This window comes from Neopelma chrysocephalum, unplaced genomic scaffold (genome assembly GCF_003984885.1).
Source record: "Neopelma chrysocephalum unplaced genomic scaffold, ASM398488v2 Primary Assembly neopelma1_82, whole genome shotgun sequence".
NCBI classification, from domain to species: Eukaryota; Metazoa; Chordata; class Aves; order Passeriformes; family Pipridae; genus Neopelma; species Neopelma chrysocephalum.
In genome coordinates, this window is record NW_020897744.1 from 3,747,694 (window position 1) to 3,773,461 (window position 25,768).

Consider the following 25,768-nt stretch of genomic DNA (forward strand, 5'->3'; position numbering starts at 1 on the left):
GAAGAGATACAATTGTTGTGGTCAGTGCTAACCATGTGTGTAAAGCAAGCCATGACCACAGCGAAGGATTTCCCTTGAAGGGATCAGATTAAGTTCTCCCTACTCCATTATCTATCTGTGACACCTGCAAGAACTTTGGTATCTTCATTTGTAAGCTGCCAATTCCTCTCCTAAATCTGACTAAAACTGGCCAAATAGTTAAGCCAATATTGCTGGGAAATTGGAGACAGACACAGAATATGAGCCTCATGCAGGTTCAGCCTGGTTTGAACACACAGATGTGGAGGAGGGCTGTCCCTCCATTTGCTCCAGCACAGGTGGGAAGGCGCATGTGTGGTGCGGACACTCCTCTCCATCTCCATCTGTCACACATGAAAGGAAATGCTTGTTCTGTGTCCAGTTCCATGGTTCAGGAAGGTCATTGAGGGATTGGAGCAAGTCCAGGGAAGGGCAACGAAGCCAGTTGAAGGGTGTGGAGCACAAGTCTGATGAGGAGTGGCTCAAGGAGCTGGGGGGCTCAGTCTGGAGAAAAGGAGGCTCAGGGGAGAAATTCTCTCTCTCTAAAACTCCTTGACAGGAGGCTGGAGACAGATGAGGGTCGGGCTCTGCTCCCAGGCAACCAGTGACAGGATGAGAGGACATAAGCTTAAGCTGTGCCAGGGAAGGTTCAGGTTGGACATCAGGAGGAATTTCTACACGGAAGGGGTGATTAGACATTGGAACGGGCTGTCCAGGGAGGTGGTGGAGTCACCATCCCTGGAGGTGTTTAAGGAGAGAGTGAATGTGGCACTCAGTGCTGTGGTCTGGTTGACAAGGTGGCGTTCGGCCACAGGTTGGACTAGATGATCTCACAGGTCTTTTCTAACCTCACTGACCCTGTGATTCTGTGATTCCCAGCAGCCTGACCCCATGGTGCGGGGAGCAGCGGCTTCACTGGCCTGGCTGGGCCTCCCGCACCTGAGGGCGGCTGCTCATGGGGAGACCAGGACCCAGCTCGGGTAGGCTCCCAGCGAGACCTCCCCACGGGGATATTTTCCCCTTCTGGACAAGTTAAAAACCCCACTAATTAAATAAAAATTCAAAAGGAGGCGGGGGGGAAGAACCCCACCCCCGCGCGTCTCCATGGTAACGAGCAGCGCCTGGCGTTGCCATGGTAACGCCCAGGCCTTCCGGTGGCGACCGGAAGCGGCGGGCGCGCGGGGTGGCAATGGCGGCGCCCAGGGCCTCGCCGGCCGCCGCCGCCCTCACGGTGCTGCTCTCGGTCGGGGCCTCCGCGCCCGGGATGCTGCAGGGTGTCCCCGCCGCCCGCTCCGCCGCCGCGCTGCGTCCCACCGCCCTGCGCGACGGGGAAGGTGAGCGGGGGCCGCCCGCGGGGCAGCCACTGCCTTCTTGGTCCCCCCTGTCTTCCCCCCTCCGTGGGTCCCCCATTTCAGACCTTCCCCAAATCCCCGACGGAGCCTTTGTGTCCTCGCATTCCCGGTCTCACTCAAATCTCCACTGGAGCTTTTGTATATTCCCTCTCCGGGCCATCCCCGCGTCCTGCTCTGGACCCCTTGGTCCCTCCTCTCAGCCCCCATTTCTGGGCACTTCCTCAAGCCCCTCCCTGAGCCCGCTGCTCCCCCTGTGTCCCACTTCTCCGTGCTCCTTTTTCCTCCCGCTTTCCATGCTCTTCCCTGACCTGGGCATCCATCTCAGCCCCTTTATGTTAGGCTGCTCCCCTTTACCCCCATTTCTGACACTAGGCACAGTATGAGTATGTTTCCAGGATCTTGAGGGGTTTGCTTTCCTCGGTGCCTCTGGTATTTCCAGGATGATTTTTATCACACTTTTAATTCCCGTGTCCTAGCTCACCCCTGTGCAGTGATTTCCTTTAGCAGTGTGTGGTTTCTCTGAGCTGATGGGTGAAATCCACCATCTCCTCACATTTCTCCACGGGTTGTTTTGTTTTTCACTGCTGTTTTTCTGTCTGTGGGACTGAGGTTGGTGGGAGGGAGGTGGAGAACTCTTTGCCTCCATCCTTGCTGAATGCCCAGGAGAACAGCTGTCCAAAGGGCCTGGGAGCACTTCTGAGGTGTGAGGTTTGATGAGGAAAGTCAGCCTTCCAGCAGTTTAAGGAGTGGGTTTTTTGCCAAAATCATTGTTATAATAACATCTATTTTTATGTCTCTTGCCTTCTCTTTTAATGAGACTGAAATATACTACAGATGCTGCTGCTTTTTTCCAGGCAGCTTCCCAGGAAGCAGCAAAGAGTCAGCCCATATGTTTATGACACCCAAGATAGCACTTGTTTTACTCTGTCTTGTTATTTATGCCTGGTTTTAAAGGCCTTGAATTCCTTCTTTTCTACACCAGCATAGAAAGGAAAGCCATTAATTAATCCCGTGGGCTCTCTCTCCCTCTGCTCAAGCCTGTGATTGTGGTTCAAAGCAATTAAAAGCTGTGTCTGTCTGTGCTCAGTTCACAGGTTGGTCACCTACGTCTTTGTCTATGAAGACCTGGTCTCCCTGACCTGCGGTGCCGTTGCCATCTGGTACTTTGCCGGCAGCTTTGAGAGGAACGTGGGCACAGTGAAGCACTGCTTCCTCACCATCACCTTCTCTGTGCTCTCTGCCCTCCTCTACCTCCTCCTGGAGCCCCTTGTCTCCCGGGTGTGGGAGGTGGGAGATGCCAAAGGATTCCTGCCAGTGGCTTTCGCCATGCTGGGTGTGTCCACCACCCGCTCGCCGATGAAGAGGACTCTGGTTTTTGGGTGCAGGGTTCCAGTGGTGCTGGTGCCCTGGTTTGTGCTCTGCGTGGCGTGGTTTATCCCCCACTCTTCTCTCCTGGGTAACCTGTCTGGGCTCCTGGTTGGGGAAGCCTGTATCCTTTCCGAGTGGGAAGCTCTGAGCCAGAGTGGGATCATTGGTTCGCGATGGGAAGGGGGTGCTGTGGTTCTTGTTCTTGCTTTTATGGTGTTTCCATTAAACCCTCCCTGGCTTTGCTGTGTTGGTTTTTCACCTCATTCTTCCGCTTCCCCAGTGACTTAAGTGCGCACAGAGAATGTGAAGTGAGAAGGGCGATGGTCTGTGAACGTGGTGCTGGGCAGAACTGGGAGAATTCTCCAGGAAAAGTGGTTTGTGGGGAGAGGAGGATTGTGTGTGGCTGTGTTAGAAGTGACTGTGTTTTGTCTGCAGACCTCCTTAACATGCTCCTGGCTTCAGATGGTCTTGGCTACTGTTTCTGCCTGGATTTTCCGGAGTCAGTGGGCTCTAAGCTGGACCGAGTGTTCCCTTTCACTCTGCTGAAGAGGATCCCAGGGCTGAAATACATGCCAGGGTCCTTAGCAGAGAGAAGAGCCTCTGACAGCACCAAGTAAGTACAGGAGTTCCTGTGGGAGATCTTACAGGGGAATTTTGAAGTGTGAGTGGAGGCTCTAAATCACCTTTAAAAGCTGGATTGCATTTGTTGAGTTCATACTGTGGGTGTGGGAGGGGGCAGAGTCACCCTTTGATGTTACACTGGTGGCATTACTGGGACTAATAAATTACCACTCATTAACTCAACCAGGTCTTTAGTGAAAGCTGAATGGAGGTGAAAGACCTCTCCTTTGCTGCAAGGGCAGTGTGTGTACCAATGCAAAGGTATTGCAGCTCTGGCTGACATGAAAGTTAAGTTGTGTAACTCTGCCCTGGAATTAGGGTTTAAGGCATTTATTCCTGGCTGTGTGGCTCCCTAGGGTGTGATCCCTATCTTTATTTGCCCCACCTCGCCTCCCAGGAATGCTGTGAAGTGAGTTGTGTCCAAACCTATGTAGGAGCAGAGCATTATAAATCAAGGGTGTCACTTAAAAAGCTCAGTGTAGACCTTTTGGTCTTTTTTAGCCTTTCAGCAGGTTTTCAGTGTCAAGGCAATGTTGCTTTACTGAAAAAAAACCCTTGGGGCCCATGGCTGACGTTTAGGAGTGGTTTTAAATTTATGTATTATCACAAGCCATGAGAACTCACTTGTATTCTAAAAAGCTTGAAAATGTAGGTCAAATATTTACCTGTTCTAAGGTGCCATTTCAGCTTCACAGAGGAAGGGTAGTTTTCTGTTAAGGGTTAAATTCTATGTATTGTTTAAGCCCTCAGCTCATTGTAAGGCTTTACTTGAAGTGGAAGCATTCCCAGGTGTTTGCATTGCTCTCACCCGTGGGGAAGCCATAAAACCAACCCTTGTCTGCAGCAGGAGCGTCCCTCAGGTCCATCAGGGCACTCAAACATGGGAGTGCTTGCAGGGAGGGCAGGCAGATCCAGCAGCATTTGTGTTTTTAGTCTCTCCTTCCTGTGCAAGTGCAGCTTTTGGGAGGTGGGACTGTCTCCATGCTGAGCCTGTGCCAGCATCAGTCCAATCCTGCTGTGCACAGCACCTCAGGGTCTAAACCTGCTTCCTTTGGTGAGGTGACACAGACTGTTGTGACATAAAGGTACTTACATGTATATTTGACTATCCAACAGGGCGTGGGAAGGTGTTTCTAGGATGCTTCCACTGCTGCAGCTAAATTTGCATGTCTGTGTCTTAGATACAACTTCTGTATGTGCTTCTGCAGCTTCATGTTGATTATTTTGGTTTTTTAATAATTAGGGATTCGTTTTCTTTTTAAATTTTCATAAGATTCAGGCATCAACTTGCCACCAGGCAGGACACGTTTGTAGGAGGTCCAGGCTTTGGCATCATGTTTGTATCCACAAATAAAATTAAAAAAAAACCCAACCCAAAATCAAATTAATAATTTAAACCCAAAAACCTAAGCCTGAAACCCCCAGGCTGAGCCAGTCTCTTGTTCTTGCTGGGAATCTGGCAGTCATGGATTCATGAATATTGCCTTGATTCTCAGCACTCATCTGCGTGTTGTGCGTGGGCTGAGCAGCACTCCTGAAGTCCCAGAGGCTTCAGCTTCTAGGCAGATTGCCTCTCTCCTGTTTTGGCTGGATGAGTCATCCCTTCTGCTGGCAAAGACTTTCTAGCCCTTGCCTCTGAATAATTAATTTAATTTCTAACTCTCCCCTCCTTCTCTTTTTTTGCTTTATACTCCGGGCTCTTACTCGCACCAAGGGCCTTTATGTTTTCTTCATAAACACTTGGCAGCTGTGACTTCTCCTGATTAATGCCTTGGCAGATGTGTCCCTCACAGGGCAGGGAGGATGTGCCCCTGAATCTCAAAGCACATTGAAGTTTGGCTTTTGTGTATTCCTTGCACAAAGAGTCTGGAGCCAAGAACCACGCTTGTTGGGTGAGGAAATGGTGTGGGTTGGGAGTGGGAACATCTGTCCTGGGAAGCCAGTAAACCTATTTTTTACTCAAGTGCTGCTTATAATAAGAGCTTCTGTTGTAGTGAATCCCTCTGATGGATTGCAGTGACCTCTCTGAGCGCTGGTCAGGAGGAAATCAACCCCCAGGGCACTTCCAGCGCTAATTAGGCAATGCCAGTTCTGAGCACTGTGTAACCTTCTGTTTTCTTCCTGCCCAGGATTAACCCTGCACCAGGCACTTACCCCACCCAAAGCTACTGCTGCCCTTCGCCTCCAGCTCTTCCTGCTTCCCAGATGCAGCATCCCAATGCTCAGAGCCAGGGGTTTCATCACAGCTGCGCTCCGGGACGTGACCGTGTGCCGGGACATGAGGGATTTCAGCAGGGCCACGCTGCAGGACACAGCCTCAATTCTTCCCACTGCCAAGCCAGAGGTGCCTGGGGAGAGTGTTGTGGGCAGGCCCATGTGGGAGCCTCCCCAGGACAGCGCTGCCAGCTGGGCACGTTCTGTCCCCCTCAGCGTGTGTGCCCGACTGACCCACAGCCACCTGCAGGCCTGGGCCCCCTGGCTGGTGCTCAGCAAGCACCCACAAGGCCTCCTGTTGCAGCTGAATTTACCAGAGTCCAAGTGTACTGATCCTCCAGGGAGCATCAGGACTCACAGAGGGGCAGGACCACTCTGTGATGATCACACAGCAGTGGCATTGCTGGCATCTTTGCTGTGTCTGGGGTGACTGTTGGAATGCATTGGTAGCTCCAATGTAAGCCATTTCCTTGCTCCCTGGCACAGGGAATACAACTGAATTGTATTTCTTTTATAATTGTTTTTTTACTTTTTGATATTGCTGGGGGTGGGGACTGTATCAGCTCTGTGCACTTCTCATCCTTTCGAAGTCTTTTTTCATTGCTGCATTTAGCAGCTGGCTTTTTCCACGCTGCCACTGGAGTTCCAGTGCACCAGCTCCCTGAGTCAAGGTGGGAATCTCACTGTCAAAACACTGGAGTTTAACTGGGCTGCAGCAAAAAGGACGTGTCCCATTTACACTCCTGTCTTGTTTACAGGTGTGATGTAGCAAGGACCCAAAAGAATCAGGAAAGCCTTAGTTTATAACTTAATATTTGAGTGGAGGAGGACAGATGTCTGTTCTACTGGTGACTTCCCCGCTAAAAGAGTGCTGTGAATAGGGCTTGTTAAACCAAGGTGGGGCAAGAGGATAGAACACAGAACACCCTTTTCTGCCACCACAAAACACAGCCCTAAAATGCTCAAAGTCCTTCTTAGCTGCAGTCTGTGCCTGCATCAACATGTTGCCTTCATTTTAGGATAGCACTGCACCAGCTCAGCCTGTGTCACCAGCACTTGTCGATAAGGCCACCTCAGATGCATGGGAAGTAGTGGGAAACTCTTCAGTAATGAATTTTGGCCATTTGTGGAGCAAATGTTTATAAATCCAAGGAATGTAGCAGTGCTGTTGGGGGTGTTCACACTGCTCAGCATTAGAAGTCTCACCCACCAATATTAGCACAATCTCTCTCTGTTTTCTTGGGAGCTGGTGGGCAGGTGTGTGGGAGAGGGGAGTTTTCAGCAAAGGATTCGGAGCAGGATGCACTGTTTGGTGCGTGTGGCTGTAATGAAGGAGTTTGGTTGAGTTGCCAGGATTTGAGCGTTATTCCCAGCTGTGTAGCTGCTGCCCTGTGCCATGCCCAGGAGGAATCTGCTGTCTCTGTGTCTGTAAATCAGCCAGGATCTCAACTATTGCCCTCAACTCTGCTCAGAGTTTTGTTGTGTTCCAAAAAAAAAAGTGGTGCATGAAGCACAAAATGCCATTACTGCTCCTGGAGATGTTCCTGCAGTGCCTCACCCGTCCCCAGAAACACAACAGCCTCAGGGCTCCTCTGTGCTCCCAGTGAGCCTGACCAGAGGGAGCTCTGGCAGCTGCATGTTCCAAAGCAAGTCCATGCCCCTTTGATTTTTCCATCATCAGTGTCTGAGGAAGGCTCTTGTTGCTGTACAGCCACTTCTCTAGCAGGCTGGAGTTGAGGGCCTTGTCCCTGATTGTTTCACTCCTCCACGGGATCGCAAATGGAATTGACTTCATGGTCCTGTTTTTCCTGCTGACAGCAATTGCATTGTTATGTGTTTAGTGTGGAGCAAGAGCAGGATAAGGAGCTTGTTTGGAATTTAAAAGCATGCTTTTAATACCAGGAAAGAAATGCGAGAGATAACATTGAAATGTTGATACTCCACTCTCTGCTAGTGCCTTGATTTTTCCTCCTTGTGAAATCCTTGCCTGTAAGCCTATGAATTTTATCACTGATTTTTCGAGAAGGGCCACGAGCATTGATAGCAGTCATGAATGTTGTATACCTCCAAATTGGGAACTGGAAATAGAATCTGAAAGACAAATTGCTGTGGTCTCTGGGTTTGCTTTCAAACGGGGAGGTGGAGCGTGCCCCTCCGGGTGGTGGGCTGGGCACAGTGGGATCTATGGGGCGGGATCTGTGGGATGGGCTGATGGGTGCCAGCCCGTGTCAGGTTGGGGCTTTGGACGCGCACTGGGGACAAGTGGAACTGCACCCTGGAAAACGCTGGAAGCCGGTTATTTTTCCTTTCCAACTCTTATCAGCTGATCTGATGAGAGATTCGCTCTCCCTGCAGAGCTGTCAAAGGGATGGCGCCTTTCCAGGGAGTAGTTTCCTGGTTTCGTAGTGGCAGAGGAAGCCCTGGCCTGTAGGAGTCACTGCCAGCAGCCAGAACAGCCCCGATCCCGGGGAACAGACAGCAAACCTCCTTCCAGGGGGTGAGCTGGGCCCTTTGGCCCCGGCAGTGGAGGGACATTCCTGCCTGGGAAGGAGCAAGCACCAGCCACTAACCTTTCCATACTGGGACAAGACAACTGCCACAGCCTTCCAGGTGAGCAGGACCTGCCAGATAGGGACAAACCCACAATTTGGGTTTCTTTTTTTCCTTCTGCTCCCAGGTCTTTTAGGAGCTTCTGGGTGACCTTGGCAGGTTACTTGGTCTCTCTGATCTCTGCATCTTCCACCATGTCCCCAGGGCTGGTCCAAGTCCAGCCGCACCTGCTTGTCCAGTGCAATGTGTTGTACCTTCAGTACCCTTCAGATGGATGTTTGTGAAGATTTATTTTCTAGTGAGGTTTGGTCCCTGCTTTCCTGAGGCAGCTGTTTCACAGTGAAACGCTGTTTTATAAATGAGCCAAGGACCTTCTGCTTCTCCAGCAGTGGAGTCTGAGCAAGTCCCAGCTCCCCAGGGCTGGTGGCAAACTCAGAACTCCTTGCCCAGGGAAGGGAAGTTGCTGGGAGGGAGGGAAGGTGTTGGGATGAGACATTTCCAAATGTATTTAAGGCTCCGAAGAGGAATTAAATTTGGGAGAGAGGGAGGTAAAAGTCATCAGCTCACTGGGCTTTGACATTTGCCTCACTGAGCTCCCAGCAATGTTACTCATTGCACGTTGCAGTACCAGCTCGTTTCCTTGGTGGGGAGACAGAGAATGGAAGTTCCTAAAGCAGGAAGAAAAAAAAAAAAAAGAAAAAAAGTCAATAACCTCCCAGTTCAGCCCGGGATGGCTGCCCCCGGGAACGTGCTGTCCCTGGAGCTTTGTTGCTCTGTGCCCCTGGGGCATTCCCAGTAAAGGCCACTTCATTCAGTGCCAGGATTGCATCTGCCCCGGAATCAGGGTGTGCAGAGAGTCCAGAACACCCCTTGGGTTGACCCCCTGTCCTCAGAGGGTCACTGCAGAGTGACAAAACTCTGGGGACAAGCACTGGGAGCTGAGCCAGCTGCTCCCTGTGCTTGGGATAGTCATCCTGATGCAGGAAGGATGCTCTGGAAGAGCCCAGCTCCGTCCTCTGCTCTTCTGCACCCACTATGGTGCAAGAGGAAAGGCATGGGGGGTACATGAGGAAAGCAGAACCGACTTGGACCTGCATTGCTGCCCCATTAAGGAGCAAGGGGGGGGTCCTGCAGAGTGGGGAGGCCTGGCAGGAGACATTGATGCTGAAGGAAAAACAGGTGTGTTCCTTTGCTTTCCTGTCCCTCATTCATTCGTGGCAAAGCATACCCATGGAGTTACCCTGACTGGGGACCAGGATCCCTGTGCCAGGGCCAGGACTCTGCCAAACACCACCTCCATGGCTGTCCCATGGGGCCCCAGCCTGTTTGCTGGCACTGTTGAGGGTTCTGTGGCCAAAAGCTCAGCCCCAGCCTGTGCTGGGGACAGAGGAGAGTTGGAGAGATGGGAGAAATAGGTGTGGTGACAAAGCAGTGACCCAACAGGTCCCTGTGGGCTGGCAGAGCTCTGCTTTTTCCCCCAGGGGGAGTCTGGGCTGGGTGTGATGAGACCCCAGCCCCTTCCCTGCTGGCACAGAGCGGGCCAGGCTGTGCTATAATGCCTGTTCCCAGTCCAGGCACCCGATGGGATGACCCCAAACCAAGGGCCTGCACTGTCCTGCCGTCCCGTCAGTGCCACTGTGATCTTTAACCCGCGGCCATTCACCCCACAGGGCACAGTCACAGACCAGAGCCACTCCAGGGCAATTCCATGGGGTTGATCCCAAAACTGATGCAGGTGGCAGTGGTGCCCAGGTGACCTTACACCCCTCTACCCTCTGCTTGGATGCCATCATGAAAGGGGGTGTTCCTGCAGCTCTGGGCACCGCTGCCTCAGAGCTGGTGCTTTTTGGGTCTGTGCCCCCTCCTCACACCCCTCGTGGCCCCCCACGTGCCTGCCAGCCCCAGCTTGGACTTTGCAACTTCCCTGAGGGTTTTATTGACTCTGCAGTGAGTGCCAACACAGTGACAGCGTCAGAATGGTGACTCTGGATGTACCAGTGCCTGGATGAGGGAGGGGACACAGTCCCGTGTGACCCCACATGGCCTGGGGCTGCTCAGTGGGGTCAGGGCGAGCCGTGTGCCTGGCTTTGGCTGTGACCCAGCTTCCCAAAAAAAGGAGAGAGGAGAGCAGCGGTCCCTCCGTGTCTGTGGGACCCGGGGTCTGGTGGTCTGGGTTGCGAAACGTCCCGCTGGGACTGCCGGGGATGTTTCCGGAGCTGCTTGTGCAGTTCCCTGGTGGTGGCAGCATGAGTGCTGAGAGAAAGGCCGCCCCAAAACATTTGAAACATGCGGTCTGCGGTTAAATCAGGAGCATGTGCTTGTGCTGGCTGTAAGCTGGCTGGGTGGGGAGCCCCCCCGGTCCCAGGGAGGGGAGGCAGTGATCAGGTTCCAGCCTCTACCCTGGGGTCCCCTGACGCCCCTTGGGCCTTGCACCAGGGCAGGGGCCTTGGGAGGTTCTGGGGGGTCCCACAGCAGCACCACCATGTGCACACAGGCACCACACGTGGCCACAGACAGGGTTCTTGGGTGTGGGGGTCCTGGCTCAGGCACAGCCTGTGTCCAAAACTGACCCCAGCCCATGACGCCACCGTGATCCCAAATGACTACACCATGACCCCAGCCCTGACCTTAAACCCACCTTGACTGCAAACCGGACCTGAACTCTGACACCACTTCTGGCCCCCACCCTCATCCCCCAAATACAACGTTGGCTGCACTGCTGCCTCCCCACCTTGCCCCAACCCTTGCCCCAAACCTTCCCGACTCCCCACCTTTCCTCCCGCCCCGCCCCAGCGCTCCTGTCCCTTTAAGACCCCGCCGTCCTGGGGCCGTACCAATGCGCCTCCGCAGAGGGGGGATCTCCTTTGGTAGGCGCGCTCGCAGCCTATTGGCGGGCAGCAGGGGCGGAGCGTGTTCCCCCCGCGCGTATGGCCGAGTGGTGCGGTCCGCGGTACGTGCCGGCCGCGCCGGGGCTGCGGGAGCCGCCGGGCACAGAACGGGCCGGGCCGGCGGTGGGTGCGGGGCTCCGGCGCGACACTGGGGACTGGCGGGGTACTGGGATCGTGTGGATGAGGAGGGGTGGGCTCCGGGGTCCCCTGTGCCTGAGGGGGGGCTGGGCTCCGCCACTAGTGTCTTCTCTGGTGGGGAGGGGCGGGTGGGCATCCGCTGATGGGTGGGATGGGACGAGACGGCACGGGGCGGGACGGGGGTACCCCTCTTATACTGGATGAACTGGTGTGGCTGGCTCCCTGTGACAGGGAGGAGTGGGATGACTGAGGTCCCGCGTATGGCGAGGCTGTTGTGAGTGGTGCCGCTGTGATTTGGGGGGAGTTCGATGTGAATGGACCCTCTTTTATTTGGGGGGACTGGGATGACCCTCTGGTCATCCTGGTATCTGGAGTCTGGTGTGACTGGATCCCTGTCTTTCGGGGGATACTTGGGTCTCTAGAGGTCCCTCTTATTCAGGGTGTTGGGGGGGGACTGGGATGACCAGACTTCCCTGTTATTTGGGGCGTCTGATGTGACTGGTCTCCTGTTATTTAGCAGGGATGGGGATGACTAGACCCCCTTTTTGTTTAGGGGGGTCTGGTGTGACTGGATCCCCTGTTTGAAGGGGACTGGGATGACCAGAGGCCTCTGTTATTTGGGGGGTCTGGTGTGACTGAGCACCCTGTTACTGGGGGGACTGGTGTGACCAGGACCCCCTGTACGGGGGGGCTGGCATGAGTGGCCCCCTGTAATTTGGGGTACCCCAATCATACCTGGCTCCCTGGGGTCTGTGGGGCAGGGGGCTGACCAGCACCCCGTGGTGGGGCTGAGAAGGGGGTGTGAGGCAGGGTGGGCAGCCAGGGAGGGAGGTGATGTCTGCCCTGTCTCCGTTCCACAGCACTGAAGGGTTGCTCAGACTTACCCAACCTCGGGCTGTTGCTGGTTAAAAGCCTTTAATGAGCTTAATTTTCTGGCACTTCCCTGTAGAACGTTATTCCCAGCATTTAACTGACACCTTTGCTGCAGGCTGGGCTGCTTAGCTGTTGTTCCACCTATTTAACTTTATAAGCTGCTGGGGTGTGGGAAGACTCTTTGCTCCTGTCTTTTCCTGATGAAATTGCTTGGGAGAGTAAAGTTACTCACTTAGGGAATGTACTTGTTAAAGGAAATAATGGAAAACCCCCTGTATGGGAATATTAAGGCTGGAGGGGGTGAAGACACCTGGATGACGGTTTTGGGAGTTAGTCATCAGTGTAGAGTTAGTTCTTAGGAAGTTGTCTTACAGGAGTAAGCACTGCTGGTGGAACGTGTGTTATTCTGTCAGTGTTTAGACCTTGGGTTACCTTTCAGAGTGTAAAAGAAATAGGAATGCTTAGTGGAATGTGTACGGAGAAGAGGGATCACTGAGGCTTTCTGATGTGAGTCTGAAAAAAGTGAAATTTGGGTTTGTACCTCTACAGCTCCTTTTAAAAAGCAGAAACATACATCCAGTTGAGAAGCTGGAAAAGCACAAGGAAGGGTCAGGTCTCTGTTTCTGAATTCTGGAAGTGCCTCAGTGATAGCGTTGGTGGGGACATCCCCTCTTACACAGAGCTCTACACTCTGTGTGGGCTGTCGAGAGGAGCTGTGGGGTTTCATGTGTCTTGTTAGGCAGCAGAGCTGTGCTGACTGGGGTGCAGGGATGCACACATCCCTTTTGCCTGGGGCTTTCTTCCAGTATTTCTCTGATTCTCTGAGAAATCCCGATATGCAAAGTACCTTGGTGATTAACGTGCTGCAGATGAGGAAATCAGTGTTTTGTCTGGGAAGGGCTGGTGAGCCAGACCCTTCCTGGAGGACCCAGCATTGTCCCAGCACAGGTTTTTCTTCAGGTGCATCATGTGCTGGTTGACTGCACTGAACCAGGGTGTGCACGGCATGGAGTGTGTCTGAGTGTTGTATGTGGATGTGATGGTGCATGAGAACTCATTTGCAAAACAGGTTTCTGTAAAACAGGGAGGATACAGGTGCTACAGGAAGAAACACCAACTGACACAACTGAGTGCTTTCTTTTAATCTTCAGGTGTGAAAGCCTTGGAGAGTGAGGTGAAGAGTGGGCAGGATGGAGAGGGTAGTGTCATACTTAACCCTCTGTTAATTAGTCCTGCTCTGTTTGTGACAGAGAAAAATCTCTTGCTTGTCATCACTGTGCAGGTGCTTCTTGTTCAGTCAACAATCTCTGGGGTGGTGCCTTGTGGGCAGCCAGGGTTGAGCAAGTAAGTGCCTTCTGCAACTTTTATTTTGTTTCTTCCAGAGCAGCTGGAGCAGCTCGACGGGCCCACAGGACCAGAACTTGTCTTGTCTCGGGGGAGGCTTTCCCTGCTGCTCTCCACCCTTTGTGCTGGAGCTCACAGGCCCCATCAGCACTTGCTTGCAGATACATAAGTGCAAGGTAACCCCTTTCTTTTGGCTGTCAAAGGTTGTGGAGTGTCTGTGGGTGCAGTTGGGTTTGGTAGGGTGGCTGGCAGTGGGTGCTGGGAGTGATGGTTTCTTCACCCAGTTCACCCTCAGCAAAAGCAACATGTGAAACTTTGTCTGACTGAAATCCCATTTGATCTTTGCTCTCTCCTTTACCTGTTGTGATGCAGCAAAGATTATGTGTTTGCTCAGTTCTGATGGACTAGGGAAAAGGCTTCCCTGCTCAGGTCTTCACTCCTGCCATTTCCTCCCCATCCCTTTCCTCTGGTATAAAAGAAAACCACCCACAGTTATCTCTGCGGACACTGAACTTTGTTTTGTTTCCTGACGTGGACTCTCCCGCCTCTAAAAACACAATTCTTAGAACTTGCATAAGTTGCTTTCCCAATGTGATCGTTTGATCCCAGTGATTGGACTACTTTGTCCACGGTATTGTGGAGAGTGAGTCACCAGCCCTGCAGTGACAGGTGCACCTCTGCCAAGATTCCTTTTTTATAGGCTTTGAGATTTCATAGATCAGAACAAATAATTACAGGCTGCTCGTAATCTCTTGCTGCTTATCCCCAAGTAGACATTCAAGCTGATTGTGTGCTGCTGATTGCTCACGTAATCCAGAAAGACCAGAAGCCATCTCTGGTGGCTTCTGTAGGGCCACAAGTCCAAAGAGTGGTCGAGTTTGACCTGTGGCGGCAGATTATTGTAGTGGTTTTGCTTAGTTATCAGCCATGTCTGTAGAGTTACTGACTAATTTACCTTCCTCTCTTGCTGTGTGGAGGAGTAGATGGCGAGGGTTGGAGTTAAAGATGGGGTGGGGTTTTTCTCCTTGGGGACATCTGGCTCTGGCAGTGCATGGGAAGTGTGCAGGGAAGGTTTAGCAACCGGCTCAGGGAGTTGGTAGGTCCGACTTGGCGGTGCTGGCAAGTACACTGGGTCTTGCTGCGTGGTTGCTTGTGAAACACATCAATTGACTGGCTTTCACCCCTTTCATGGGTCATTGCTGCATCTCTGAGTTCCAGCTAACTCCAAGCTTTGGAGGAGCAAGTTGATAAAATGCCTGCAAGGATTGTGCAAGCCCTGATTGTGTAACAGGGCTCTGTGCATAATTTCAGGAGGTAAGAGGAGCAGCTTGTATTACAAAAGGAAAGAAAAATCCTGTGTCAATTATCTTCTGTTTATGTTGATTGTGCTGGAGAGTTGGAGAGCTGTGGTTTTTGCAGCTTGGGATCAGCCTTTCAGCCTGTGACCTCTCTTATTGCCTGGGTTGTCTGATGTCCTGTGTCCCTTTTTGGCACGAGGACATCCATTTTGGGTATGGAATTGATGTTCTAGTGCGTGTGATTGTGGTTGATTGCAGGGGCTGGGCTGGGAAGTTGCCTGAATTTCACAGATGTTCAAAAAAGTGAAATCCAGATTAGATTGCATCCAGATTCCGTGGCAGGCAGGGAGGGTCCTAGGGTGACTGCACACCCTTTGACAGGGCAGGCAGAGCAGGAGGACAGCTCTCCTCCAGAGTTACCATGGGATGTAAGGATCATGCAGACACACTTCCATCCCATACAGCAATGTAGGAGACAGGTTTGTAATGTCTGAAAAGCTCTCACATCCTCAGAGGAAAGCTGCCTTATAAATACAATATGTCCTGACTCCACACAAACAGCGCTTGGTTTTCTTTAAATAAATAAATCCCCAAAACATACTGTTCTGATCAAAGGGTCTTCACAGTCCCTAAAAGTTTGCAAGATCTTTTTAACAATGTCCCTGTGATGCTCCTCCAGCTGTTGGTTTCAAAGGAAACCTCCCAAAGGAGAACAGCATTGGAGGGTTTTGCTGTCCACACTCTTCCTGGTGGAAGAGGTCAAAGTCTCTGGTTACATCTATAGCGCTTCCCTCCCTGTAGAGGCTGCGGGCAAACTCACACCAACCCTCAACAAACTCAGGCACAGGGTGAGCAAACTGCCTGTTGGGAGGAGCTGAAATTCCAGCCATGACTGTGGCAGCACAGGGCACAGCACTTGCAGAAGAGGCTGCTGAAAAAAGTACCATCTTTCGTCTTGATCTTAAAAAAACATCTTCAGCAGGACCTGAACCATGCAAAATCCGCACCTGAATGGGCTGCTGCTGAGGTTTTGCAGCCTAGCCTGGCAAGAGGGTGGTTTAAAACTCCTGCAGACTTGTCCCAGCTCCTGCATATTGGTGGTAGTGAGACCCCTGTTCCTCTTTCAAACAATGGCTGAGGTGTGGTGCTCTGGATTTGTCCCTCCCTGGGAGGGGAAACTGGGGAACAGTATTGGTTCACAAGGGGGTCAGTTTACCTGCCATTCTCAGGTTTTGTTTACCCTGTAACCCTGAACTCTTGTTTTTCTGTGCTGGCTCACGTTAATCTGTGTGAAGGAAGGTGTTCAGGTGCCTCAGCTGGTGAGATGCCTCATGCCCTTGTCTAAAGGTCAAGAGACAGGCTTTTATCTGGTGAAAGGAAGTGTGCAAATTTAGTAATTCTGGGTTGCTTTCTTTTAAGGCAGCTTGGCAAGTTTGAATTAATTTTTGTGTTGAATAATTCCTCTAAATCCTTTGGTTCAGTGTGCTGGTCTTACTGAGCCCCACCTCAGTACACCCACAGTATAGAGTTGCTTTCTGCCTCAGTAAAGCTGTTCCTCCTGTTCTCTTCCTTGCTTTTGCAGCTGCTCTGCTGTCCTTGAATAAGGACATAATGTGGAAGCATGACAGTGAAAGCTCAGATATGCAGTATTTCAAGATCCAGACTGACTGATGTGCATTCCACATCTGTTTTGTGTCTAAAATAGAAGTTTTGCCAATGTCTGAGCCGGTGTGTCAGGGTCTGGGTAGAAGAGACCTTGCACAGTGAGAATAACTTTTGCTTCACAAGAAAACCCAACAGCTTTTGTGTTCCTTTCCCTGGTTTAGGTGCTGCTGCAGCCAACACCTCAGTTCAGACTGGCAATTCTGAGCTAGTGGTGGTGCACAGAGGCACTTTCCTGGCTTTGTGTGAGGCTCTGCTTTTCACCCTTCCTTACTGAGCTGCTGCTGGTTAATGGGAAGTTGTGGGATGTGCTGAAATTGTTGGGGTTTTTTTAAATATGTGGGAAGAAAGTGATAGGGAAGCACTAGGTGTAGGGAACCTTCATGCCTAGTGAAAGCCAAACCCTGGCTCATGCTTGTCATCCAGCCCTATTCCATGGTAAACCCGTGATCCAACTGAGGCTCTTGGGGTAAGGAAGCTGTGAGGTTTCCCACTGTGCCTTCCTTCCCCAGGAGCCCAGGAACTCATCTGTGTGGGGATCCCACCCAAAACAGGAAGCCTGTGCAGACCAGAAAAGCACAGCCATTTATCTGGCCAGATACATCCTGGTATTGATGGGAAATGTGATCTCCACATGTCAGAGCTCTGGAGAAAAGGCTGGTCCAGGGGCTGGTGAAGCCAATGTTAAATAACCTGGGCGCCTGCTTCCATGGACTGCTTTTGTTTTGGAAAGGACCGCTTTCCTTGCCAGGTCTTCTTTTACTAAAAAGGAAGGGGAAAAGAGCTAATTTGAGACTGGCACAGGCTGATGTAAACAGAATTTCTTAGTCTAATTGGTTGCATTTGTACTCAAAAGAGGAGAGAGAAGATCTGGTTTTGCCTCAAGAGTCTCCTGGCCTAATACCACACACAAACATGCAGAAAGTCTTCGCTGCAGTGGGTTTCAGAGGAGACCAGGCACAGGAGTCTGGGCAGAAATGCCACCTGCACCACAGCCCTGCTCCTTCTGCTGCTGCCACGTCTCTCCTTCCTCCTGGCCTTGTGTCCGTGGGGCTCCTCTTCCTGACACAAGTCAGTGACCCGCCTGTCTTGTGTCATTAGTGGGTGAAAGAAGAAACCTTTGCTGGTCACAAGACTGCATTCATGTTTGTGAGCTTCTTCCTTCTCCTCCACTGCAGCTTCCTTTTGGTGCTGCCTTCTGTGCCAGCTCTCCACAAGCTTTGCAGGTGCCCTGGGAATAGAGACCTGTGAGAGTGGCTTTCTTTTCTTCTCCCAGGTGTTTTAGTTGTTTAATTTCTATTTATAATCTTCCTGCTTTTCTGCTGTTTCTAAGGCTTGAGCTGCAGGTCAGCACTGTACAAGGAGATGGAGTTTTCACTTGGTTTGGTTGCTTATCTCTGTCATGTGTCTCCCCTCTGTCCTGAAGTTGTCTTTGGGGCTGTGCCATGGTGCCAGTGGAAATAACTGGTTTCCCACTTTAAAAGCCCAGTTTTAAGGCTTCTTCTCAAGGCTGATCCCGCCTGCTCTGTGTTGTGCCACGGTCAGCACAAGAGAAGGGGCCATCACTGGGGCAGACAAGGCGTGTGGTGGGAAGGGAGGTCTGCTCACACCCACCCACCTGCACCTGTGGAATTCAGGGTGGTCCCTCCTGATCAGAAGGAGAGGTCTGGCAGATTTGGTGGTAATGCTGACATTCCCAGCCACGCAGGGCTTCCAACACTGGAAATCGTGACAGCTACGCTTCCTCTGTGCTCACTAATGCAGTGCCTGTGCTGAGTCAGGGACATGAGGGTCATCATCACGTGGCTGCAGGGAGCACGAGGGGTGCTCTGCCAAGTTGCCTCTACCAGCAGTGCCCTTTTGTCCCCTTCCCCGTGTGGTTGTGCGGGGCTCTTACCGGGAGTCTGAACTGGAGAAAGCCAGTCTGAAGGAGCCAGTGGCTTTTTGAGTGTGTTTTGCTGTTAGAGGTGGTGACTTGCATGGATTCCTGTTTCTGAGAAACTGGATTGCAGTCCTTTGGTAAGTGTTGCTGAATGGGATAAGTGGACTACTGGAGGGGAGATGGGTGCTCCAGGGCTCGTGTTGGCACCGTGAAGGTGTTGCTGCAAGACACAAGTCAAGCTCGTTGCTGCAGGGGTGATTTGACTTCTAACCACTACCTGCTGTCCCTGCTGGTGTTCAGCTGAGACAGCCTGGACTTTGCTGTGGGCTGGGAAGGCTCTGGCTGCCTGCACCCTGCTGAGTTCCCTTTGAATGGAGCCTGGCACCAGTGCCAGTGTCGGGCGGAGGGTGACTAATGGCACTGCCCACACGTTTGTCACGCAATTCCCCTTTGGCTCAGTCATCGTGGGGCTTTTTCCTGCACCTATTGCAAAACAGAGGTTCTACCTGCAGCCCCTGTGTTTATCTGCAGGGGTCCAAAGGGTGCTGATGCTTGGCTCCTGTTGAGTGTTTCAATAAGCTCAGGGGCACTGGAGATGGAGGTGCAGCCTCTGTGCTGCCCTGTGCCAGGGCAGGCAGCATCCGTAGGGTGTGTGGGAATCCTGGGGAGCTCTTTCTGCTGTGTTAGGCTGATCTTGGGGGCTGTTTGGTGCTACAGCTGGTGCCTGGGGATCACTTATCAGAGGTGGGAGCGGTAAGCAGTCCCAAGTTGTGCTTGGTCAGCATTCTTCCTTCTCCTTTCCCTCTCACCAAGGCTGACACTGCAGGTTGTGGTGTGCTGATGGTGGCACAGGGCAGAGTCAAGCCCAGCTTGGTCACTCGTCTTTGGAGAGTCACAGGCTGCAGTCCTGGTCTGAGACTGAAAAGTCAGATTGTCCTGAAATAATCTAAACTCCTCATGGACATTCCACTGCAAAAAAAAAAAAAAGAAAAGTCTACTTCAGGCTTACAAAGAGCCAACTTCCTGCCCAGATTGCCAACTCAGCCTCAGAGCCAGCGCTCTTTGGTCACTAGGAGATACTACAATGTGACTTGCAGAAACATCCTTATGTTTGCAGAAGGGGAAACCTCACAGCCACGTTTCATGACTGTGGTGCTGTGCTCCAGTGTGCTTTTGGAGGCATCTGCTGCACCATCCTCTGTGTGCAAGATCAAGGGGGGAGAATAGATCCCTTTGGGTTGCTGATCATTTGGCTTTTAGAGCACTCCCCATCCTGTCTTGTCTGTTGCAATACTGGTTTTATATATATTTTAATATGTGCGTGAGAATTAGGAATACTTTTTTTTTAATATGATTATGAAGAGCATCTGTTTGGTAGCATGGAGATGTGCAGGGAAGGTCCCCGGTGACTTGAGTGATTGTGAGCTGCCATGTTTTAAGCAGATTCACACATTTAGGAGCTGCATTCAGGGGCTGAAAAGCTGAGCTAAAACACAGCATTGCTTGATTGCAATCTTTCAGAATGTTGTGACTTCTCTGTGCTCACATCTTGCTGAGGGTGATTGCTTTGCTGTGTGCATAAACAGGGATCCAGGAACTGGAGCTATGATTACAAAAAAAAAGGGATATGGAAGTCTTGTCTTACCTTAATGGAAGATATAATAAACACTGTGGATAAAATGACCACCCTTGAAACTGTTGTCAGGGGAACTTTTACTTCTGCATCATGAATTTTTTTCTTTTCCCCTTCAGAAACCTGGTCTGATTCTATTAGGGTCCTTCCAGAGGCTGCATAATTCCCAGGGTAGTTAAATTTCAAGTAAGAGTCAGGTTTCTCTTCACTGGATGTTAGAATGTTATAAAATGTATTTCAAATTGAATTGCTGGAAAATTGCTTCTGGAAAATAATTGTTGCAGCCAACTAGGTAAGACTGAGATAAACTGAGGAATAATAATCTTCCTGTGCTGGGTGAAGTGAGTTCCTGAATTGTGACAACCTTTTAAAAAAAGAAGCATGAGGTCTAATTTCACATCCTTTGCTATGTCTGAGCAAACCTTTTCCCCAGGGTCGGGATGGTGAAGGGAAAGCAAAAAGAAAAACCTTTACCTGGAATATGAGACTTGAATAACTAAATGGACAAGACCAGAGGGAACCCATCATCAAAACTAAAGCAGTTTTTGTGTCTTTGCTTCCATCACAAGACCATGACCATGTTTCCTTCCAGGGGTAGAGGTCAGCATATAATCTTTGTGCTATGGAGAGAGAAGAGCTCTGCGCACCAGAGCCAGAAGCCTCCAGAAATGGTTCTCTTCCCTGGCTCTGGGGGGTGAGTGTGTGGTCTGGCTGCAGCTGTAGGGCTCCCCTTTGAAGCACTGGAGAGCTGCAGTGTGGTGAAGGCCAGGAGATAGCACAGCTTCCACCCCCACATCCATCCACGCTGCATTCCTGGGAGCTGCCTCCCTGAGGATGCCTCTTTCCAAGGCATCACTGCTTGGGACAGCAGGCTACATCCAGGGGCTTGAGAAAGCCAAACCCCTCTGGCTCCTGCTTGTCTCCTCTGCCTTGGGAGGCCTGAAGCTGTGCTGATTTGGGCACAGTGATGAATTTTGGCTGGAGACACAGCCCTCACCTTGCTGAGGAGGGCACAGACTCCTTGCCCTGTGTGAAGGCAGGTGGTGAATATCCATGTCTGAGCTATCCAGAGCCAGGAGGGAATTACTGTGCAGCCTGTGTGCCTTCCACTCTGGGCTGGCTGCTGCTCACCACAGATGTGTCTGGCTTGGAACTCTCCTCCACATGCAGTTTGTGACAAGGGAGGCTGCTGTGCTCTGTGCAAGGAGGCTTTCCTAGGGCTCAGCTGCTCTGGGTGCTGGGTTTGGTGCTCAGAAGGGAAGGAGGTGCAGCTTCTGCCCAAAACCAGCTTAGCATGGTCTCCTACAAGCCTTGTTTTTATTCATGGTTTTCTCTGGGCAAGGGTTTGCCATTGCCTCATGTGCCTTGGGGAAGGGATTTTCAAGGAAAGTGGGTGAAACACAGGCTTGTTGCTGAGGATGATCTTACTGACACGGCCATCCCTGTGTGAGAGGAACTGGCTGCCCTCGTGGAATTTGGGCAGGGGAAACTGGCACTGATAAAAAACCAACCCACCTTGCAGTGTTGGAGATGTTTATCCAGGCAGCCTCCTGCCTGTGTCTGGCACTGCTTCCTCCATCTCTGAAGAAGAGGGGGGTCTGTGCTGTGCATGGGCAGCAGCTGAGGCTCCCTGGAAACCAGCAACTCTTCTTTGCTGGAGACATAATGAACAATTCAAGTGATGAGTGAGGTAACAAGGAGAGGATGGGTTTCCTGGCAGGTTTTGGCTGAGATCCTCCTACAGGTGAGGTGGAGTGGCAGTGAGGAAGAGGAGAAGGGCTTATAAATAAAAGTTCTGGGGTTTCATCAGGAGTGAAGGCAATAAACCAGCAATATTTTTCCCCCACCAGCATGTTCCCCTGGTGTCGGTTGCCAGACCAGCTCCTTGGTGATTTACTGGAACCAGATAAGAAGGAGGAGAGGGATCCTGCTGTGAGCTGTGCCTTTTTGGCAACTAAGCTCCAGTTGTGGGGGCTTTGGCTAATAGTTTTGTCTAGAGCTGTACAGAAATAACACCCAACTCTTGCTTGGCTCCGAGATCCAGTGACGGAAAGCCTGTCTGCAAGGAGGGAGGACAGGGTGACCTGCCTGATGGAGAGGAATGTGCAATTTACTTGTCTGTAGTCACATCACTCACATTTTTCTTCCAACCCCCTGCCTTAGTGTCATCTCTGGGAATTTAATGGGAAGCTTTGCCAGTGGTGTTTTAGTGCCCTTTGTAATATAGTTACTTTCCAAGTTCTCCACCAAATTAAACTTCTTTGGGGGTGGAGCACTACCTGGGTTGCCAGAGTACCTGTCTCTGATCACTGCCAGGTTGCTGTGGACTTCTCCCTGTGCTCCATAGGGCACCTTTTATAGCTGGTGTGCTGTGGCACAAGGCTTCGTGTTCTCTGGAGCTGGAGTTTCCTTTTAAGGGTAACAAAAAGGGGTGGTTCTCTGCTGTACCTGGTCTCCCTTGTTAGGTCTCCCTAAGTATCACCTTCCCTTTTCATCCCAGCTCCTGAATGCATTAGCATAACCTTAAACTTTGGTCACTTTTATTTCTCAGCCCAGGAACAGGCTTGGAGTTTTCTGCTGTTTTCAGCCCCTCTAGAAAAGCTGCCTGGGAGCTTTCCTCTGCCAGTCACAGCTTAGCTCTTCCTTCACTGCTCAGCCATGGCACACGTCCTTTTTCTCCTGTGGCACCACCACAGCTCTGAGTCACTTTTCTGTGTGGAAGTTCAAATGTCCATGGTCCCCTGGGTTGGCAGGGTGCCCAAGTACAAGAAGAGAGTCACTTTGCCCTTACAAATCAAGTTCTGAGTTAATTATCTGTTTACTTGGACAGAGTGCGTCCTTGCCTCTGGTGAGATAATATTGTGATCTGGACTGGGGTCAGAGGAGTTCAGAGCTTTGGCACAGCAGTGGGAGAGAGGGAGGGAGTGATGGGTGGATCTCCAAGGGAAGGGTGGGGGCCATAGGGCCGTAGGTTGGGGATTTGAGGGCTGGGTGCTCATCCTTGTGCTACCACAGACTCTGGGTATGGCCTTGGGTGGGTCACAAGTTGCTTAAACTCTGCCCTGGTGAGTGGAAAGCAATAATTCAAGGAGATGGAAGTTAAACCAGGGGAGATAGTGGAGGGGACTGGGAAACCAGAGCCCCACAAAGAGGTGGTTAGTAAATCCAACCTGCAATGGAGGTGGATTTTAAATCAGAAGTGTTCATCCTTTGTGTTGTAGTATTGGTGGGGATGATCACAGATGTTTCATGCCACAGTCCTGCTCTGTGGTTTATAAGCACAACAGTGGGTCCAGGGCATCCTGTCACCTTGTGGGAAGGAGGGAGGAAGCCCTAGATCTGTGGGGTGGCTGGAAGAGTGGGGTCTTCCCCCAGTAGCACTCCAGGGGCTCTGTGGTGAGTAAGGGCTTCAATAAAGGGTGGCCATGAGTCCCTGTTGAGTTTTGCTGTGGCTTTAGTAGGAGTCAGGCTGAGCTCCCTGGCTGGCCTGTGGGACTGCTGTGATGTGGCTGGTAGAGGGAGAGCAGAAATCACTTCAGATGGATCAGCACAGATGCAACAGGAAGGGAAAAGCTTGATGTGACACCTTGGGACACAAAAGGATCCTGCAGTCTTGTGATGGAAGGCCTCTCTCCAAAGATGTTGTTGGGCAGCCTTGTGCTCCCAGGACTAAATGTGTAGCAAAAAGCACTTTCTGAAGGACCCTTGTTGCTCTTCCATGGCACTGTGTGGCCGCTGGTGCTCATTTGTGTTTCCTTGCTTACAGTGCCTCTGACCGTCATGGGGGAAGCCAGGATGGACCCAAACCTCTCCCCTCCCGACAGCACTGCACAGCAGGACTCTCTCTTCAGCATGACAGACGTGTTCCTCATCTCCCTCATCACCGGGCTCTTTACTTACTGGTTCTTTTTCCGCAAGAAAAAGGAGGAAGTCCCTGACCTGCCCAAAATGCAAACAGTGTAAGTAACAACTCTCAGGCAGCGCGGCGGGAGTGGAGCTTTCCGTCGTGCTTATGATGAGTCCTGGAAGGCTCAGCTGGATTGTAAGAGGCCCCTGGTGAGGGAACCTGGTCCCAAAAGATATTTCTCTTCCCTCACGTTTCCTCTGAGCTGCGTGTTCTCCTCCCAATGCAGAAATCCCGGGGGAGGAGCCAGGCTGCAGTTCTGCCTTACCCCACCGTGTGGCCCGAATCGGGAATTGGCCTTTCCCAAGCAAGGCAGGAAAAGGCAAGGCAGGAAACCCTCTGGCTGTACTTCAGAACTCTTAAGCATTGCTTTGGCTATTCTCGGTTTTTTTCTGATAAAACTCACATTTAGATAAATCTGGAGAAATGTGGACTTGCTTTTAAGCAGGTTTCCTATCGGAAATCTTATCTACCCTTGGCTATGAAGAAAAGAAATAGTCTTGGGAGATAGTTCCTGGGATGAGCTGCTTGGCAGCTCCTGTGAAGCTTGCTTTGCTTTGATGCCAGGTTACTGCAGCATCAGGAGACTGGATTTGGAGAGGGAAATCCTTGTTCCACCCTGTCTTCTGCAAAGGGCTTAGGGCCAGGATTGAGCCATGCTGGTGGAGCCCTGGGTGCATTTAGTTCCTTACCTCTCATGCCAAACTTAACATCAGTTTTCCGCCTTTCTGAGGCTTTTTACCTCAATCCTTCTGTTTCTGGTGTCGCAGGAGGATGGAAAGTACATATTCTGGCTGGGAGGGTTTTAAAGGGCAGCAGTGACCCTGGCTGTGGAACCTTGTGCACATGGGTGCACACGAGGTTGGCAGCAGCACAGCTGTCTGTGCCTGCTTAGCCTTACCTTGGGAATGTGTTTAGTTGGATTGGTGGGATACTTTCCCTCTCACGCCTGCAGCAGAGAGGGCTGTGTGTGTCAGTGCACGTGGCTGTCTCTGGAGATTGTGAGGAGAACACTGTTGCCATGAGAGCTAATCTGGCTGGGGAAAGGGCACTACCCATCTGAAATTAGATGCTGGCATGGCACAGGCTGGGCCTGTGTGACTGATTCCACCCCGCACCCACCACATGCAGCTCTTCCAGAGGCTGTTGTGACCTTGCAGAGCAGCTTTTTGACTGCCCCTGGTACACGTTAGCACCTTGTGCCCCTGCAGGGCCTCAGCACGTGGGCTTTCATCCGGGAATGGATGGAGGTCTTGGCTCTGAGCTGCTCATGAACACTTTGCCTGGGTTTGCTCCACGGGCTCCGTGCTGCCTGCTCTGTCCCTGTGAGCCATGGCTGGAAGGGAGCTCCCTGTGGGAGGTGTGGAACAGCAGCATGTCCCATTGTGGATAACTAGGGAAGAGGTGAGGCTGTTCTGGAAGTCATCTGACACTATTGCATTTTGGAAGAGTGGCAGCCAGGCAGGTGCAGAGTGAGAGGAGGCTGTGAAGTAGTTTCTCCCTGTGCATTAAGCCTGACCCTGCTGCAGCCCTGCTGTGGTCCTTGCAGCAAGCTGGTCAGAGGGCAGCGTGGCCCCATAAGCCAAGGCTGTGGCTGGTGGCACATCCGCCCTTTGGGACAGAGACAGAGACTTCCTGCAGGTTTTGCAGTGTAATTTTATGGGATGCTTGGAACTGGGAGGAAAATGAGTGGGAAAAACAAGCTTGTTCAGCCTTAGGTTTCCTTCCCTCTTGTAATCCTTGAGTCTGGGGTGGAGTTTCCTTTCTGGTGATCAGGCAGATTGACAAGACACAGGGTCACACTGTCAGCAGCTGCCTGTGGCTGGATATGTCAGGCAGGCCTGTGGGCAGGCAGGGAAGCTGTCCCAGACCCATGAAGGCAGAGAGGCCTCATCAGGGCTGTCTCTGTCTGAAGTGGAGAGCCTTGACCTTAAGAGGGGTTGCTTTTCTTCAGCTTCTTCTCTGCAGCTCTGCCTCGACTCACCAAAGTGTCCTGAACTGCTTTATCTGATGGCATTGAGTG

At 51.6% G+C, this 25,768-nt stretch overlaps 2 protein-coding genes across 5 annotated transcripts in view; both read left to right on the forward strand.

The window, feature by feature from the left end:
• Positions 1-1,239: 1,239 nt before the first annotated feature.
• On the forward strand, positions 1,240-8,786 carry RHBDD2 (rhomboid domain containing 2). The gene is made up of 4 exons (XM_027690831.1): positions 1,240-1,352; positions 2,458-2,859; positions 3,201-3,351; positions 8,251-8,786. Exons 1-4 carry the CDS (start codon positions 1,283-1,285, stop codon positions 8,405-8,407), a joined length of 780 nt encoding a protein of 259 aa, XP_027546632.1. The 5' UTR covers positions 1,240-1,282; the 3' UTR covers positions 8,408-8,786.
• A 2,284-nt stretch (positions 8,787-11,070) lies between these two features.
• The window catches only part of LOC113971184 (NADPH--cytochrome P450 reductase), a 29,253-nt gene continuing 14,555 nt past the window's right edge, over positions 11,071-25,768 (forward strand). The window contains exons 1-3 of one of the 4 annotated variants that reach the window (XM_027690816.1): positions 11,071-11,134; positions 13,410-13,542; positions 23,608-23,800. In XM_027690816.1, the coding sequence (XP_027546617.1) occupies positions 23,622-23,800 (179 nt within the window). In that variant the 5' untranslated portion in view covers positions 11,071-11,134; positions 13,410-13,542; positions 23,608-23,621. Of the gene's footprint in view, positions 11,135-13,404; positions 13,543-18,176; positions 18,346-23,607; positions 23,801-25,768 lie in introns of those variants that run through there. The other 3 variants (XM_027690817.1, XM_027690819.1, XM_027690818.1) reach the window with 3 other exon arrangements.

Coding starts and splice junctions, on each gene's coding strand:
- RHBDD2 (XM_027690831.1), top strand. CDS start 1,283: ATGCTGCAGGGTGTCCCCGCCGCCCGCTCCGCCGCCGCGCTGCGTCCC. Junction 1,353..2,457: donor CGCCCTGCGCGACGGGGAAG/GTGAGCGGGGGC, acceptor GTCTGTGCTCAG/TTCACAGGTTGGTCACCTAC. Junction 2,860..3,200: donor GCTCCTGGTTGGGGAAGCCT/GTATCCTTTCCG, acceptor TCCTGGCTTCAG/ATGGTCTTGGCTACTGTTTC.